This window comes from Tachyglossus aculeatus, chromosome X2 (genome assembly GCF_015852505.1).
Source record: "Tachyglossus aculeatus isolate mTacAcu1 chromosome X2, mTacAcu1.pri, whole genome shotgun sequence".
Taxonomy (NCBI): Eukaryota; Metazoa; Chordata; class Mammalia; order Monotremata; family Tachyglossidae; genus Tachyglossus; species Tachyglossus aculeatus.
In genome coordinates, this window is record NC_052100.1 from 11,115,000 (window position 1) to 11,133,130 (window position 18,131).

The following is an 18,131-nucleotide window of genomic DNA, read 5'->3' on the forward strand; positions in this document are numbered from 1 at the left end:
TGACAGACTGATAGAAGAGCGCAATGTGCAGGCTGGGTTGTAGTAGGAGAGCCACGAGGTAAGGTGGGAGGGTGATTATGTGCCTGAAAACCAATGGGGAGGGGCTTCTGTTTGATGTGGAAGATAGGAAGCCACTGGAGATTTTTGAAGGGTAGGGAGATAATGTGCATTTAGTAGAAAAATTATCTGGGCAGCAGAGTAAAGACTGGAGAGGAGAGAGATAGGAGGCAGGGAGGTCAGCGGAGGCTGATGCAGTAGTCTAGGCAGGATAGGACAAATACCTGGATCAGCACAGTAGCAGTTAAGATGGAGAGCAAGAAGTGCACCCCGGAGATGCTGTGAAGGCAGAACCAACAGGAGCCGGGGACAGACTGGATATGCAGGCCAAATGAGAGAGATGAATTTAACATCGCTAAAACCTGCCCTTTCCTTTCCATCCAAACTGCTACCACATTAATACAATCACTTATCCTATCCCGCCTGGATTACTGCATCAGCCTCCTTGCTGACCCCCCTCCCCCCGCCACCTCCCCAGCCTCCTGTCTCTCTCCACTCCAGTCCATACTTCACTCTGCTGCCCGGATCATTTTTATACAAAAACGTTCAGGACATCTCACCCGCCTCCTCAAACAATTCCAGTGGTTTCCTGTTCACCTCCGTATCAAACAAAAACTCCTCACCATTGGCTTTAAAACACTCTATCACCTTGCCCCTCCTACCTCACCTCGCTTCTCTCCTTCTACAGCCCTCCCTGCACACTTCACTGCTCTAGTGCTAACCTTCTCACTGTGCCTTGATCTTGCCTGTCTCGTCGCTGACCCCTGACCCACATGGCCAACCCCTAGCCCACATCCTTCCTCTGGCCTGAAACACCCTCCCTCCTCAAATCCGACAGACAGTTTACTCTCCCCCTCTTCAAAGCCTTTTTGAAGGCACATCTCCTCCAAGAGGCCTTCCCAGACTAAGCCCCACTTTTTCTCATCTTCCATTCCCTTCTGTGTCACCCTGACTTGCTCCCTTTGCTCTTCCCCCTTCCCAGCCCACAGCACTTATGTACAGCACTTAGGTACATATCTGTAATTTTATTTATTTGAATTGATGTCTGTGGGCAACCCCCCCGCCTGTTGTGGACAGGAAATGTCACTGTTTATTGTTGTATTATACTTTCTCAAGTGCTCAGTACAGTGCTCAGCACACAGTAAGTGCTCAATAAATACAATTGACTGAGACTGACTCTTGAGGGGGAGACAGACATTAATATAAATAAATCAATTACAGATACGTACATGAGTGCTACGGTGGTGGTGGGGGGTGAATAAAGGGAGCAAGTCAGGACAATGCAGAAGGGAGTGGGAGAAGAGGGAAAGGAGGGCTGAGTCAGGGAAGGCCTCTTGGAGGAGATGTGCCTTCAATAAGGCTCTGAAGGTGGGAGAAGTAATTGTCTGCTGGATACGAGGAAGGAGGGCATTCCAGGCCAGAGGCAAAATGTGGGCAAGAGGTAGGCGGCAAGATAGATGAGATCAAGGTGCAATGAGAAGGTTAACATTAGAGGAGCAAAGTGTACGGGCTGGGATGTAGTGGGAGAGTGATGAGGTGAGGTAAGAGGGGGGAAAGGTGATTGAGTGCTTTAAAACCATTGGAGAGGAGTTTCTGTTTGATGTGGAGGTGGACAGGCAACCACTGGAGGAAAATCTGTATTATTAATTTACCGATCTACTAACGTAGCACTGGTGTCATCTTGCCACCTTTATCAATTACACTGAGCCAACCCAAGATGGTTTAAAAAAGGGAGAATGTCAGTATGCCCCTCTTGCTATAAACTCCACATTTTTCTTAGGTCAAGCCTCTGGAAGGGTTTATATGAAAGGGTTTGAGTCTTCCAATCACCCCTGGCTAGTAGGGTGTAGGTATCAGTTGAAAAAACAAAAGCAAAGATAGAGAATGTGATTCCCCTGGAAGCCCCTACCTGATGTCAGGAGACCAAGTGAATACTGTACACACTGTTCCATTGATAAGCTGAAGTTGTGGGTTGTGAATGGTTCACTCTGCTTCTGAATTTCCACCACCTTTGCCCAGCTTCCTTCTAGTTCAAAGGTTAGTACACTTTCCCTTTGCAACCTTATTTTTTTCCAAGGGTGCCATAGAAGGTATATTTTTTTTCCCAGTTCAGGTCAGATAAGGAACATAATTTATTTGAGCTTATTTCATTTGGACAAGTTTCTTTCTTCTTGAAAACTAAAATAAACACTGTATTCCTAGAAGAGCTACTCTTTGCTCATTGTCTGCCTGACAAACACAAATACAAGAAACAGCATGGCCTAGTGGACAGAGCTTGGGCTTGGGAATCAGAAGGACCTGGGTTCTAATGTCACTTGTCTGCTGTGTGACCTTGGGTATGTCACTGCACTTCTCTGTGCCTCAGTTACCTCATCTGTTAAATGGGGATTAAGATTGTGAGCCCCATGTGGGACATGGACCGTGTCCAACTACCCCCGTGCTTAGTACAGTGCCTGGCACATAGTATGCGCTTAACAAATACCAGCAACTCCCCTGCCAAAAACAACAAAAAACACAAGCTGAGGAGCAGTGTGGTCTAGTGGATAAAGCATAGGTTTAGGAGCCAGAGGATCTGGGTTCTAATCCTGGCTCCAACACTTGCATCCTGTGTGACTTTGGGCCAGTCACTTAATTTCTACGTGCCTCAGTTTCCTCAATTTTCAAATGGGGAGTCAATGCCCGTTCTCCTTCCTACTTAGACCGTGATCCTCATGTGAGACAGGAACTGTGTCTGACCTGGTTAACCTGCACCTACCCCAGCGTTTAGAACAGTGCTTGACACATAGTAAGTGCTTAAATACCATAAAAAAATTTCAGTGAGTGTACATCATTTCCAGTAAATCGGGTATTTGAACCGGAGTCATAAAATTGCTGTGAGAGGCACGTGTATTTTCACAACTTTAAAACTGCCAAGGAAAGATATTTCTCTAGGGATTCGAGATGAAACGTGTTTCTGAAATTTTTTTTAAAATGGTATTTAAGTGCTTACTATGTGCCAGGCACTGTACTAAGCACTGGCACAGATACAAGCTAATCAGGTTGGACACAGTCCCTTGTCCCACATGGTGCTTCCCAGTCTTAATCCCCATTGTACAGATGAGGTAACTGAGGTACAGAAAAGTGAAGTGATTTGCCCAAGGTCACACAGCAAACAAATAGCAGAGCCTTTATCACTCAGGTCCTTCTGACTCCCAGGGCTGTGCTCTATCCACTAGGCCATGCTACTTCTCATTTGCTAAGGAGCCCAAACTGCAGCAACCGTCTAATAGCGCTCCTTTTTAATCTGTGCAATGGTTTTCTCCTGAAACTGATTTGCTGCTTCATTTGCAATATATCCACAAATATGGTAGCCGTCCAAACTGGCCAGTTTCTGTGGAATCGTGAAGATATCTTTTTCTTCTTGCTTTCTATCTCAGCAACCGTGCAGCATTACAACTTGGAATTGCAAGAAGCATCAAGATTTAGCGTGGGGTTAATTAAAAATAAAAATGCACTACTGAGAAAAAACCGCAACAAACCTAGATATTTTTCTCAGCTCAACATAGTTAAGAAAACTTGCTCAGGCTCTAAAAGATAGGCAAAAACCAATTATTCCTGCTTATGCTCTAAAAAGGTTTTAATACCTTCACTGCTCTCAGAAGGTACATCTTAATGAGGGCAAAAGTTTATGTTGGCTTTATTGAATTGAGAAAATGGAACAGCTCTGAATATTATTTTTACTCCAATTCCACCCATCTGATTTGAGTTTTACAGTTTAAGAAAATCAGGAAAGACTGATGAACACATACTGGTTATTCAGGTTTCCCTTGAGCAAAATGAGATCACTTTCTGGCTCCTTTCTGTCCTTTCATTGGTTAAAATGCACTGTCTACGGAAGGAGGAAATGAATGATGTCAGGAATCTGTAAACCTAGACTAGGTGGAGTTGGGCCACAAGATTTTTAAATTGGAAGGAGATTATTTGAGTTTTAAAAATTTGAAACACAAGTATTTATCACCTAATAAATGTGGTATTTGTTTAGCACTTTACTATGTGCCAAGCGCTGGGGTAGATACAAGATAATCAGGTTGGACACAGTTCCAGTCCCACAGTCTAAATAGAAATTGAATCTTCATTTTATAGATGAGGCACGAAGCACCCATCCAAAAGGCCTCTGGTAGGAACCATTAGAGTCTGTCTTTTGGCCGGGGTGGTTGAAGGGACTTCTGTCGTTCTGCAAAAGTGTTCAATGACCACTTTTTTTCAAACTCTCAATTTCCTAGTTGGCCTTTTGAAAGGTGAGTTCTCTTCCTTTTACAGGCCAAAGGATCTTCGCTTTGCTCCCATCCCCTCATCCAACTATGTATGCCTGCTCCTTCTCACCTTTGCCCCGAGTGTTTTCATCACAGTAATCCAACATCTTTGGCCACCCTGGTTTGGACCTTGCATTTCTGGGGGTCTCTCGTGGCACTTTTCATATGCATCTCCCACCCCTCACCCTAATGGTATAACTGCCTGAGTAAGTTTAGGTCTTTTTTTTCCATGTCTTTTTTTCTAAATGGTTTTTCTACCTGTCTGAGTGATCAGTCCCTCTGAATCTTCGCCTAGTGTTGATTATCTCCTCAAAGCATTTCCCTGCCTTTCCACTATTGCTCCTCTTGTCCTACCCATTCCAGATCAAGGCTCTCACAAGTCGAGTGATCCCTTTGCTCTCTCAAAACCACCAAATTTCTTCGGCGTCTAAGGGCAGAAAGCCCTTAGGGACAGTCCCACATCTTCTTTGCAATATAGTATAAAAATGGAAGATTTTTAGACAGTTTACTGAAATCTGATACTATACTTGTTGCTACCCGTTACAGCTAAAAGGGCAGGCGGCAGAGGAAGTAGGTATTAAACTCCGTGGCTCAGTGGAAAGAGCCCGGGCTTTGGAGTCAGAGGTCGTGGGTTCAAACCCCGGCTCCGCCAACTGTCAGCTGTGTGACTTTGGGCAAGTCACTTCACTTCTCTGGGCCTCAGTTCCCTCATCTGGAAAATGGGGATGAAGACTGTGAGCCCCCCGTGGGACAACCTGATCACCTTGTAACCCCCCAGCACTTAGAACAGTGCTTTGCACATAGTAAGCGCTTAATAAATGCTATTATTATTATTATTATTATTAGACTGTGAAGCCCACTGTTGGGTAGGGACTGTATATGTTGCCAACTTGTACTTCCCAAGCGCTCTGCACACAGTAAGCGCTCAATAAATACGATTGATGATAAAAAAAAATTAACAAACGATCCTTGCCGATAGAGAATCAATTGCCTGTATCCAAAGAGCTTTTTCTCTCGCTAACGGAGGAAACAAATATTTCGCTCCTTAGGTATTTCTTGTTGTTTTAGTGCCCGTCAATGGGGAGATTCTGAAAAAACACCGTTAATATTTGAAGTGGCAAAAAAACCCCAAAAACCTCCACAAAGGAAGTATTTTTGTTTAATTTATTACTGTTTGAAATCCAGTGACATTGACACACACACAGTCACCAGCGCCACTGTCCTTCGAGGACAGAAAGCGACTGGTGGTTATTTGACCTGTTGGATAAAATACAGTACTAGTAGTGGACTGCTACACACATGCATCCACAATTTAAACTACAGTGATTCAATACTGCAAATGAAACAGTACTGCCATAGAAAGAAAAAAAAAAATAGATCAAGTGTTCCCCAATTCATAATTCATTAATGCTGTTACAAACTCTACTGATGTCAGGACAGAGCAAGACACAAACAGTCCCACATCTTCTTTGCAATATAGTATAAATATGGAAGATTTTTATACAGTTTACTGAAATCTGATACTATATTTGTTGCTACCCGTTACAGCTAAAAGGAATACAGCATCTCCACTTTGGAAAGATGGGCTCGTTGTCTACATCATGGAATGTTGCTTAATCTTCCTCACTGCCACTTCCTGAGCGATCCTGAAAAGCAGGAAACGGAAAGGTCTGAGATAAAGGCTACAGCAGTAAAGCACAGCTGAGATGAGGTTACCGGGTCCTGATGCCACGTAAGTTTTCGATTTGATTTTCCATTTAAAAAAAGCAAAGCTGGAAAATGAACTTTTCTGATCTCTATGCTCTAAGGATGTTCGGAAAAGGTCGGTCATTAATCGTGTTTCGATATCTGGTTGATTACGGTCCTGACTTTTCTTACCAAGGCAATGGGCAAGCAGTAGAATGTACACCTCGGTGCTGTCGCAAACTTAAAAACAATGAATTCTGCAATTACCTCCTCTTGCTCTTCTTCGCTGTCATCATCACTCACTACTGGTTTGGCCCGAGATCCCCGGCTAGTGCGTCTTCGCCCCTTCAGCCGGTCTTGTGCTTTCTCCTTCCTGCCTAATTTGATCTTCACTTTGACAGAGCGAGCTACAGGAAGAAACCAAACAGAAACAAAAAATTGGAATGTGCTAGGGCACCATTTGGAAAAGTTGAAGGGAATGGAAAAGGGATTTGCTTTTCGTTTTTTCAATTAAAGGCCAGCCCTGCCGAAAGTTGGCAAGACTCCCTCTTATCACACCCTGGTGCAACCCAGAGACACACTCTCACTCTGGAGGGAATCTCCACTATTCTTCCCCCTTAGCTTTTCCTTAGTTTTAGATCACCCGCCACCAAAACTTTATTCCCCACACCCCTGTGCAATTCCACATCTCCAATCTTATTCATGGCACCAGAACGTACAAAACCTCTTGCCTCCTCCATATACTCTAAAATTAAGTACTAAAAGGTTATTTTCTGCCACTGATACCACATTGAGATTAATTTTCCAAGTGGTTGTTCAATTCGGGATATGAAACAGACAGGAGTCTGTTGCCTGTAGGGTGAAATATCAGAACGTTGTTTTCTTGGACTGTTAAGCCCTGTCCAGTTCTATCAGTCTGGTATTGTGAAGATTTTTTTTTTTTAATTGTGCTTAAGAGCTTACTATGTGCCAGGCACTGTACTAAGCGCTGGGGTAGATATAAGTTAATCAGGTTGTTGCCTCACCCCACAAGAAGCAGAGACGGTCAACTGCATGTACCGATAAACAACATACACCCGTCAAGTTAGGGAAAGAACAGCACAACTTACACTCAGATTCAGATCCTTCTTCTTCTCCTTCTTCCTCCTCTTCACTTTCTTCCCCCTCACTGTCGTCTTCCTTTTCAATTTTCTGTCTCACACTGGTGAAAACAGACTGCAGGACAATTGAGTCTTCGTAGATCTAGAGAGGAAAAAAAGACATTAGCTTTTGAACTAGTCTTGGCAGATTACACCACAGAAGGAAGTTTGTAGATGTGAGCTTGATTCTTTCAGGATAGGCCGTCCTTCCACTAACTCAGGTTGGCACAGAAAGACAAAAAGTCAACAGGATGAAACTGCTCTCTAAAGTGATTTCTGGACAATAATCATCATCATAATAATAATAATGGCATTTGTTAAGTGCTTACTATGTGCAAAGTACTGTTTTAAGCACTGGGGAGGATACAAGGTGATCAGGTTGTCCCACGTGGGGCTCACAGTCTTAATCCCCATTTTACAGATGTGGTAACTGAAGCACAGAGAATAATAATAATAATAATGATAGTATTTGTTAAGTGCTTACTATGTGCCAAGCACTGTTCTAAACGCTGGGGGAGATACAAGGTAATCAGGTTGTCCCACATGGGGCTCACAGTCTTAATCCCCATTTTACAGATGAGGTAACTGAGACACAGAGAAGTTAACTGACTTTCCCAAAGTCACACAGCTGACAAGTGGCAGAGCCAGGATTTGAACCCATGACCTCTGACTCCCAAGCCCGTGCTCTTTCCACTGAGCCACGCTGCTTCTCCATGATCAACTGTGATCATTTCAGCAGTCTACAGGAAGCCAACCACCAGAATTTGAAGGTTGCCACCAGGAAGTTCAAAAATTTCCAGATAACCCAGATTAAGAGGTGGTCCCCTAGAAATAATAATAATATTAAAAATGACAGTAAGTGTGGTATTTGTTTAGCACATACTGCGTGCCAGGCACTGTACTAAGCACTGGGGTAGACACATCCCTGTCTCACATGGGGCTCACAGTCTTAATCCCCTTTTCACAGATGATGAAGTGGAGGCCAAGTGAAGTGACTTGCCCCAGCTCACACAGCAGACAAGTGGCAGAGCCAGGATTAGAACCCAGGTCCTTCTGACCCCCAGGCTCGTGCTCTTTCCCCTAGGCTACACTGCTTGTGATGTTTGTAACTAATGTTTCATGGGCAGGGAATGTGTCTGTTTATTGTTATATTTTACTCTCTCAAGTACGTAGTACAGTGCTCTGCACACAATAAGTGCTTAATAAATAATAATAATAATAATGATGATGATGATGGTATTTATTAAGCACTTAACTATGTGCCAAGCACTGTTCTAAACACTGGGCGCGGGGGGGGGGGGGATACAAGCTAATCAGGTTGTCCCACATGGGGCTCACAGTCTTAGTCCCTATTTTACAGATGAGGTAACTGAGGCACAGAGAAGTTAAGTGACTTGCCCCAAGTCACGCAGCTGACAAGTGACAGAGCCGGGATTAGAACCCATGACCTCTGACTCCCAAGCCTGGGCTCTAGTAGAAATGTCAAAAAAACAAAAATAAAAACCATGATGAGCCACAGGGGCCCCAACCTTAATGGAGAGAAATAATTTTACCATTGCTGTATTTAGGTCTGTTCCCCCTTAACCCTCCCCAAGCCCCACAGCACTTCTGTACAGATCCATCTGGAACGTACGGAAATGTCTGTTTTCCCCTCTAGGCCGTAAGCTTCTAGGTGGGCAGGGTTTGCCTCTCCCTACTCTTTCTGTACTGTACTCTCCCAACCGCTTAGTACAGAGCTCTGAACACAGTAAGCACTCAATAAACACCACCGACTGCTTCTTGAATCAGGGGAGAGTTTGAGAGTCGGAGCTCCTATCCTCCCGCCCGGCACGGCTTCCCCCATCTGATGCCTTACCAAGGAGCCCTCCAAATTAAATGTTTGCGCATTCTGACAGAGGAGCATCACATCCTTCTCCAGGTCATTCAGGCTACGGTACTTGTGGTTGCGGATCCGTTCCTGGGGGAGGGAAGCAGAAGTCAAGAGCAGGAAACCCCAGACCCATCAACCGCCTAATCTCAGAACTACTTAGGCTCTCCCGGGCAACGTGAGACCACATTCAACAATATCTTAAAAGGGGGGACTAGGTCTGCATAGCAGGGAGTGGTACAAGCCCTCCCCTCTATACACAGGTAGCACGACGGCTCATAACTAGCACCCTGGAAGACAGGGTTGGTTTTTCTTCCATCTTTGTTTTTAATTAGGTACTCCAGGCTATTTTCCCCCAGCAACTTCACCGGGTTAGGGGAGTTTGCTTCTCTTTCCTGTTTCCCAAAATGGGGCCTCTTCCAAGGCACTTAAGGGAGACAGAATAGCAACGAGCTCTAAGTTACACAGAAATGTGGAAGCTGGCAGAGATGGACGAAAGTCCTACAGTGGTTCTAGCCTTTTTGGGAACATAAAACTCTTCAGTGAAATCCACACCCCGACACCCCAGGGAAAGGTAGCCAAGAGTGGCAAACGGGGCGCCAGGCCTGGCTTCTCCACTGAGCTTCTCCTGGGCCAAAGACCCCGGGACTTGCCACAACTTTCTTTTCCAGACAGACCAAAGAACCACGTGAAATCCATTAGTGCTCCACCAGCCCATAAGGAAGAGAGTCAGAACTGACAAGCCAGGGTTACCTTTATTTTCTTAAAGTCCACTGGCTTGCGGATGAGCTCGTAGTACTCTGGCAGTTCTTTGCGAGAAGGAAGCTGGATGAATACCTCGCTTAGTTGGCGTCCACTACTACTATAAAACAATGACAAATACACACGAAAATCAAAGACCTGCTCAAATCTCTCTCCTTAGGAACAGCCACATTTTGCCCATTACTGCTTGTAAAAGGAAACTGGATACGAAATCTTAGCCACGTGCCCCTAGCGTACTCGCCCCAGCGCTCAGTACAGTGTTCTGCCAACAGGAAGCTTTCAATAAATCCCACTGACCGATTTACGGCACCTTTTTAATAGAAGATTTCACGGCTGGCCTACACAATTCCATTTCATCATCAATCGTATTTGTATGCATCAATCGTATGCATACTATGTGCACAGCACTGTACTAAGCGCTTGGGAAGTACAAATTGGCAACATATAGAGACAGTCCCTACCCAACAGTGGGCTCACAGTCTAAAAGACTGAGAGAAGGGAGAGATTGAGGCCACAAGAAATCAGAAGCAAGCCAATAGTGGAACAGGAAACCAAATTTAAGAATCCTCTTGGTTATCAGACTACACCTGCTACGTGTTGCCCAAATGTCCTGGCTGATTTCATGATCGTAATCAAGTGGGAAATGGAAAGGAATAGTAAAGCTACAGTATTTGGTACTGAGCTTTTGCATGGGGCTAGGCGTATTTGGGCATACTTTTTTTTTTTAAATGGTATTTGTTAAGCACTTACTCTGTACCAGGCACTGTACTAAACGCTGGGGTAGATACAAGATAATAAGATTGGACACAGTCTAGGTCCCACATGGGACTCACAGTCTTAACCCCCATTTTACAGATGCGCTGGCAACAGAGCTAAAGGCCGTCACGAAATTCTGTTCCTTAGGCTGTAAAAGGACCGACAATGCAGTGATCAATCAATGTTATTTGCTGAGTGCTCACTGGGTGCAGAGCACTGTACTGAGAGCTTGGGAGAGTACAACAGAGTTAGTAGACACGTTCCTTGCCCACAAAAGTAAAAAAACAAATCAAGAAAGCCAGTACATCCCTTAGGAGGCTTAAGGAACGTGTGGCAGCACCGTGATATTGGGCAAATCAAAGATCTACAGAGCTGTAGTGCCATCCTCTTCTTCGGCTGGGAGACCTGGGACTCCTCCAAGATCAATCAATCAATCAATCGTATTTATTGAGCGCTTACTGCGTGCAGAGCACTGTACTAAGCACTTGGGAAGTACAAGTTGGCAACATATAGAGACGGTCCCTACCCAACAGTGGGCTCACAGTCTGAAAGGGGGAGACAGAGAACAAAACCAAACATACTAACAAAGTAAAATAAATAGAATAGATATGGACAAGTAAAATAAATAAATAAATATGTACAAACATATATACAGGTGATATACATATATACAGGCATTTGTTAAGGGCTTGCTAAGTGACAAACGCTGCTCTAAGCGCTGGAGGAGGTACACGTTCATTCATTCATTCAGTTGCATTTATTGAGCGCTTACTGTGTGCAGAGCACTGTACTAAGGGCTTGGAAAGTACAATACAACAATAGAGACAATCCCTGCCCACGACGAGCTCACGGTCTAGCAATACAAGTAAACAGACATCGATATAAATAAATAAAATGACAGATAAGTACAGAAGTGTAGTGGCGCTGGGAGAGGGGGAAAGAGCAAAGGGGAAAAAGTCAGGGCAACACGGAAGGGAGTGGGAGATGAGGAAAAGTCCCTGTCCCTCATGGGGGCTCACAGTCTAAGCAGAAGGGAGAACAGGGATTGAATCCCCCTTTTACAGATGAAGAAACTGAGGCGCAGAGAAGTTCACTGCACTTAGAATAGTGCTTGGCACATAGTGCTTAACAAATACCATCATCATCATCCACTCACTCATCCAACCGTATTTACTGAGCGCCTACCAGGTGCGAAGCAGTGTACTAAGTGCTTGGGAGAGTACAATACAAGAACAGGCACATTCCCTGCCCACAGTGAGCTCCCAGTTCAGTGACTTGCCCAAGAGAAGCAGCGTGGCTCAGTGGAAACAGCAAGGGCTTGGGAGCCAGAGGTCATGGGTCCTAATCCCAGCTCCGCCACATGTCTGCTGTGTGACCTTGGGCAAGTCACTTAACTTGTCTGAGCCTCAGTTACCTCATCTGTAAAATGGGGATGAAGACCGTGAGCCCCACGTGGGACAACGCCCGACTCCTTGAGCAGTTGCATCGGCACCAAATGGCAGAACGGAATCACAACCAACCAAGTCTCCCAGTTTGAAGCTGTCCTCACCGCAACACAACCGTGCTGGATGGGACGGGAGAGGCGAATGGGTGACGGTAGAATATCTCATCAGCTGCTGCACGGCAAGCTGAAATGGCGAAACCGAGGCAAGGTGGACACAGGAAGCAGTAAGGATATAGTAAAAATACAGTCCCAGGCACTACTAGGACCCAGACAAAAACTGGGACTCAACTACCACAGGCAGGAGTGGGAGCTTTGCAAAGATTGTGAGACCAGAAGGCAAAAGCAAAAACAGCACCAGGTGCTGCAAACAGCAAACACGTCAGCACAATAAGAGACAATCTTCACTTGTGCACAATGCATCAGCACTTAGAACAGTGCTTTGCACATAGTAAGCGCTTAATAAATGCCATTATTATTATTATTATTATTATTATATGGGACCATGGGTCCCATACTGGCCTTTTCAGTCACACCTGCAACCAGAAGGGAATATCACTGTCCACAGCATCATCTCTGAGTTCAAAGGACAGCACTGCTGGGCTGCTTTAACCCAGGATTTACCTGCACTTCTGCTGAATTCCAAACACCAAAACACCAGTTTCCCCACAGAACCCAGCTTAGCTATGAGCAGAAAAATAGTAGTCGCTAATTCTACGGTATCTGCTCTGGGGGAATTCCTCTCAGAATAATTCATGTTTAACTGGATGGGTTTGATGACCCCAGTAGATTGAAAGATTTTTCCATAGCATCTTCCCTCTGAAGGGCACGCATCACTTTCAAAAAATATTCTTAGCCATCTTTAGAACAAAACTGTCTGTGGATGTGTGTGTGTGGGAAACTAAGGCACAGAGCAATGAAGTGACTTTTTCAAGGCCAGTGAGTTAGTAGAGTTGGAACAAAAATCCTGATCTCCTCACTCCTGGATTCGTTGAATACAGTGGTCCTGTACAGCTTCACTTTCCTGACTTTCACACTACCTCATACGATGAAAGACCGCTCTTACACCTTGGAATATAAAGCTGCTAACTTTTTGCTCTGCGGCTATTTTGGTCTTTAATGCTCATTTTTACGAAGAGTCCCATGTGGACTCTCAGAAACCGTATCTGAGCTGTCTTCTGATCCAGCGCTCAGACGGTGCCAAAGCACTGTGCTAAGCGCTTAATACTGGAACAGTTACTATGAATACTCTAATCCTATATAACTCTGTCTCTCCACTCCTCCAAAAGCCTCTAATGGTTACCAACCTCCCTCCACATCAAACAAAAACTCTTTGCCACTGGCTTCAAGGCACTCCAGCAACTCTCTTCACTCCTCCCAGGCTCACCTAACTCTACCCTGATGTCAACTCTCGCACCTCATGCTGTTTCCTTGGCCCCCAAATAACCTCCACATCCACAGATCAACTAGGCCACAATCAATCAATCAATCAGTTGTATTTATTGAGCGCTTACTCTGTGCAGAGCATTGTACTAAGCGCTTGGGAAGTACAAGCTGGCAACATATAGAGACAGTCCCTACCCAAGAGTGGGCTCACAGCCCTGCCCGTCTTCAAAGACCTCCTTAAATCCCCCCTCCTCCAGGAAGCCCTCCCCAGTTCATTCCTAACATCTCAAATCACATCAACCCAACAGCTATTCACAGCATTTATATTCATCTGCCACACTTTTTAAATATAAGTGTATAAATATGGTATTTCCTGATATTTCATCCTAACCTAGTCACACTACTGGCCTCTTCGCTCTCAAGGGCCCAAGGACAATTCATCTCCTCAGGGTAACACCAAATGAAGGCGTTATTGTTGTCTTTTACCTCAACAACACTGCTTAAACTTCACCGACCCCACCATGACCCTTCAATCCCACCCCTCCAGTCTGCCCATCCCAGTGCTCCCCCCCGTCCCTCCACCACCAAACCAAACTCTCCCCACCCCTTGCAGCATCCTCGCCCCTCTCCTCCCTCCATCCCTGTAATCCCCCTGCGCCGGCCCACATCAACTCCCTCCCACCCAACTTTTCCCCATCGCTTGCGCCGTCCCCTCCCTCTGAGCACCTCAACAGCCTCAACCAAATGTGGCCTTTGGAACCGCCGCTCCATCATGAGGAAATTTCCCTTCATCCTTGACCTGTTCCTGACCCAATCACTCCTCCTCCTCGCCATCACTGAAACTCGGCTCTCCCCCGATGACACGGTCTCTCCTGCTGCTCTCTCCAGAGGGGCCCTCATCTTCTCCCACTCCCCCAGGCTCACTGAGAAGGCAGGTGGCATTGCATCTTCCCTCTGAAGGGCACGCATCACTTTCAAAATATATTCTTAGCTATCTTTAGAACAAAATTGTCTGTGGATGTGTGTGTGTGGGGGACACTGAGGCATAGAGCAATGAAGTGACTTTTTCAAGGCAGTTTTGATCCCTTTCTCACATTCCTTCTCTTTCTCCATGCTTACTTTGATCCCTGGGGACTTCAATAGCCATTCACATGTTCCTGATTACCCTTCCGCAGCCGGCCTTGTATCTCTCCTCAGCTCCACTGACCTCCTGCTCCACCCCCCTCACCCACTCACCTACTTGGACACACACTCCATATCTCATCATCTCTAGCCACTGCACAATCTCTACACTCACCAACTCTGAAATACCTCCATCTGACCTCAACCTCCTCACTTGCCTTCTCTCCCACAAACCCCCTCCCCATAAATCTGTACTGTTCCCCCCAGACACCTCAGATTTTTTGACCCCATCCAATTTTCTCAACTCAACATGCCCCATTTAGTCTCCATACTCAAACTACCTTCGCTTCAGGACCAAATTGAAGCTCTCAACAGCCCCCTCTCTACTGAACTTAACTCACTTGCTCCCCTATCCCTTTGATCTCATACCACTAACCCACAGCCCTGGATCACCTGCCCAGTCCACCTCCTTCGCTCTTGTGCTTGAGCCGCAGAGTGTTGCTGGTGGAAATCTAGACTAACGTGGTAGCGGTTTGGATGGAGAGGAAAGGGCGGATCTTGGTGATGTTGTGAAGGTGAGACCAGCAGGATTTGGTGATGGACTGGATATGTGGGGTGAATGAGAGAGCGGAGGCAAGGATGACAGCAAGGTTGTGGGCTTGTGAGACAGGAAGGATGGTTGTGCGGTCCACGGTGATGGGAAAGTTCGGGAGAGGACAGGGTTTGGGAGGGAAGATATGGAGCTCTGTCTTGGACATGTTGAGTTTGAGGTGGCGGGAGGACATCCAAGCAGAGATGTCCTGAAGGCAGAAGGAGATGCGAGCCTGGAGAGAGGGACAGAGAACAGGGGAGGAGATATAGATCTGGGTGTCATCCGCATAGAGATGAAAGTTGAAGCTGTGGGAGTGAATGAGTTCTCCAAGGGAGTGAGTGTAGATGGAGAATAGAAGGGGACCAAGGACTGAACCTTGAGGGACCCCCACAGTTAGGGGATGGGAGCGGGAGGAGCGAGTCAGTGAAGCCAAGGTTGGATAACATATTGAGGAGAAGGGGATGGTCCACAGTGTCAAAGGCAGCTGAGAGGTCAAGGAGGATTAGGATGGAGTAGGAGCTGTTGGATTTGGCAAGAAGGAGGTCGTTGGTGACCTTTGAGAGGGTGGTTTCAGTGGAGTGAAAGGAGCGGAAGCCAGATTGGAGGGGGTCCAGGAGAGAGTTGGGGGAGAGGAATTTGAGGCAACGAGTGTAGACGACTCGCTCAAGGAGCTTGGAGAGGAAGGGTAGGAGGGAGATGGGGTGATAACTGGAGGGGGCTGAGGGGTCAAGGGAGGGGTTTTTTTTTAGGATGGGGGAGACGTGGGCATGTTTGAAGGTTGGGGGGAAGAAGCCATTGGAGAGTGAGCAGTTGAAGATGATAGTTAAGGAGGGAAGGGATGAGAGTTTTTATATGGTGCGAAGGAATGGGGTCCGATGCACATGTGGAGGTAGGAGATCTCAGAAGATAAGCAGTTGGCAGAGCCAGGATAAGAACCCAGGCTCTGTCCACTAGGCCATGCGCTTCTTTTTTTAAACATGCCTTAGGCTGCATGAAGGAGCACAAAAGCCAGACGGCTCAACATTCTTGTTGCACCTATCTCCAATCCTTTCTCTTCACTTGTACTCTTAAGATCGTGAGCCCCATGAAGAGCAGGGACCATGTCCTAGCTAATCCCCTCCTGGATATTCCCCCCCAGCGCTAAGCAGTCATTCATTCAGTCATATTTGAGTGTCTACTGTGTGCAGAGCACTGTACTAAGGGCTTGGGAGAGTACAATTCAACATTAGACACACTCCCTGCCCACAACGAGCTTATAGTATAGAGGGAGAGACAGACAATGATATCAATAAATAAATTACAGATATGTACATAAGTGCTGTGGGGTGGGGATGAACGAAGGGAGCAAGTCAGGGTGACCCAGAAGGGAGAGGTAGAAGAGTAACAGAGGGTTTAGTCAGGGAAGACCGTTTGGAGGAGATGAGTCTTCAGTAAGGCTTTGAAGCAGTGGTGAGAGTAATTGTCTGTCGGATATGAGAAGGAAGGATGGTTCAGGCCAGAGGTGGGATATGGGCGAGAGGTCAGCAGCGAGATAGATGAGATCGAGGTACAAAAGAAAGGTTAGCATTAGAGGAGCGAAGTGCGCAGGCTGGGTTGTAGTATGAGAATAATGAGGTGAGGTAGGAGGGGGCAAGGTGATTGAGTGCTTTAAAACCAATGGTGAGGAGTTTTTGCTTGATGCGGAGGTGGATGGACAACCATTGGAGTACCTTGAGGAGTGGGGAAACATGAAACATGGTCTGAGCTTTTTTTTTTTTTTTTTAGAAAAATGATCCCGGCAGTAGAGTGAAATAAGGACTGGAGTGGGAAGAGACAGGAGGCTGGGAGGTCAGCAAGGAGGCTGAAACAGTAATCAAGGCGGGCGAGGATAAGTGATTGGATTTAATGTGGTAGTGGTTTGGATGGAGAGGAAAGGGGGGATTTTAGCGACGTTGTGAAGGTCAAACTGACAGGACCTAGTTATGGATTGAACATGCGGGTTGAAAGAGAGGAGTCAAGGTTAATGCCAAGGTTATGGGCTTGTGAGACAGAAAGGATGGTAGTGCCACCTACAGTGATGGGAAAGTTAGGGGGAGGACAGACTTTGGGTGGGAAGATAAGAGGTTCAGTTTTAGACATATTAAGTTTGAGGTGACAGGAGGACATCCAAGTAAAAATGTCTTGAAGGCAGGAGGAAATGCAAGACTGCAGAGAGGGAGAGAGATCAGGGCTGGAGATGGAGATTTAGGTATCATCCGTATAGAGGTGGTAGTTGAAGCCATGTGAGCAAATGAGTTCTCCAAGGGAGATGGAGAACAGGAGGAGGCCCAGAACTGAACCTTGAGGGACCTCCATAGCTAGGGGGTGGGAGGGAGAGGAGGAACCCAAGAAAGAGACGCAGAATGAGCGGCCAGAGAGATGGGGAGAGAACCAGGAGAGGACAGTGTCAGTGAAGAATAGGTTGGATAATGTCTCCAGGAGAAGGGAGTGTTCCAGTGTTGAAGGCAGCTGAGATTTGGATTTGTCAAGAAGGAGATCGTTGGTGACCTTTGAGAGGGAGGTTGCTGTGGACTGAAGGGGACGGAAGCCTGATTGGAGGGGGTCAAAGAGAGAATTGGAGGAGAGGAAATTGAGACAGCGGGTGTAGACAACTCGCTCAAGGAGTCTGGAAGGCAATGGTAGGAGGGAGATGGGACGGTAACTGGAGGAAGCTGCGGGGTCAATGGAGGGTTTTTTAGGATAGGGGAGACATGGGCATGTTTGAAAGCAGTGGGAAGAAGCCATTGGAGAGCAAACAGTTGCTCTCCAATGTTAGGGAGGGAGCAAGTGTTTTGGTAAGGTGTAAAGGAGTGGGGTCGGATGCGCAGGTGGAAGGGATGGAGTTTGAGGAGGCAGATCTCCTCTAGGGATACTGCTGGGAAGGATGGGAGAGATGAAGAAGAGGCCAGAAGGGGGTGGGACTGAAAAGGGGCAGGGGAGATTTTAGGGAGATCTTGCCTAATAGTATCAATTTTCTCAATAAAGTAGGTGGCCAGATCATTAGGCAGGGATG

General features: G+C 46.2%; 1 protein-coding gene across 4 annotated transcripts in view; it reads right to left on the bottom strand.

The window, feature by feature from the left end:
* Window positions 1–5,488: 5,488 nt before the first annotated feature.
* The window catches only part of SMARCA4 (SWI/SNF related, matrix associated, actin dependent regulator of chromatin, subfamily a, member 4), an 86,244-nt gene continuing 73,601 nt past the window's right edge, over window positions 5,489–18,131 (bottom strand). For 2 of the 4 annotated variants that reach the window (XM_038771413.1, XM_038771415.1), the window contains 5 exons: window positions 9,795–9,903; window positions 9,030–9,131; window positions 7,145–7,277; window positions 6,303–6,442; window positions 5,489–5,995 (listed from right to left, as the gene is read on the bottom strand). In XM_038771413.1, coding sequence (XP_038627341.1) covers window positions 5,963–5,995; window positions 6,303–6,442; window positions 7,145–7,277; window positions 9,030–9,131; window positions 9,795–9,903 — 517 coding nt within the window. In that variant the 3' untranslated portion in view covers window positions 5,489–5,962. The remainder of the gene's footprint in view (window positions 5,996–6,302; window positions 6,443–7,144; window positions 7,278–9,029; window positions 9,132–9,794; window positions 9,904–18,131) is intronic. The other 2 variants (XM_038771416.1, XM_038771414.1) reach the window with 1 other exon arrangement.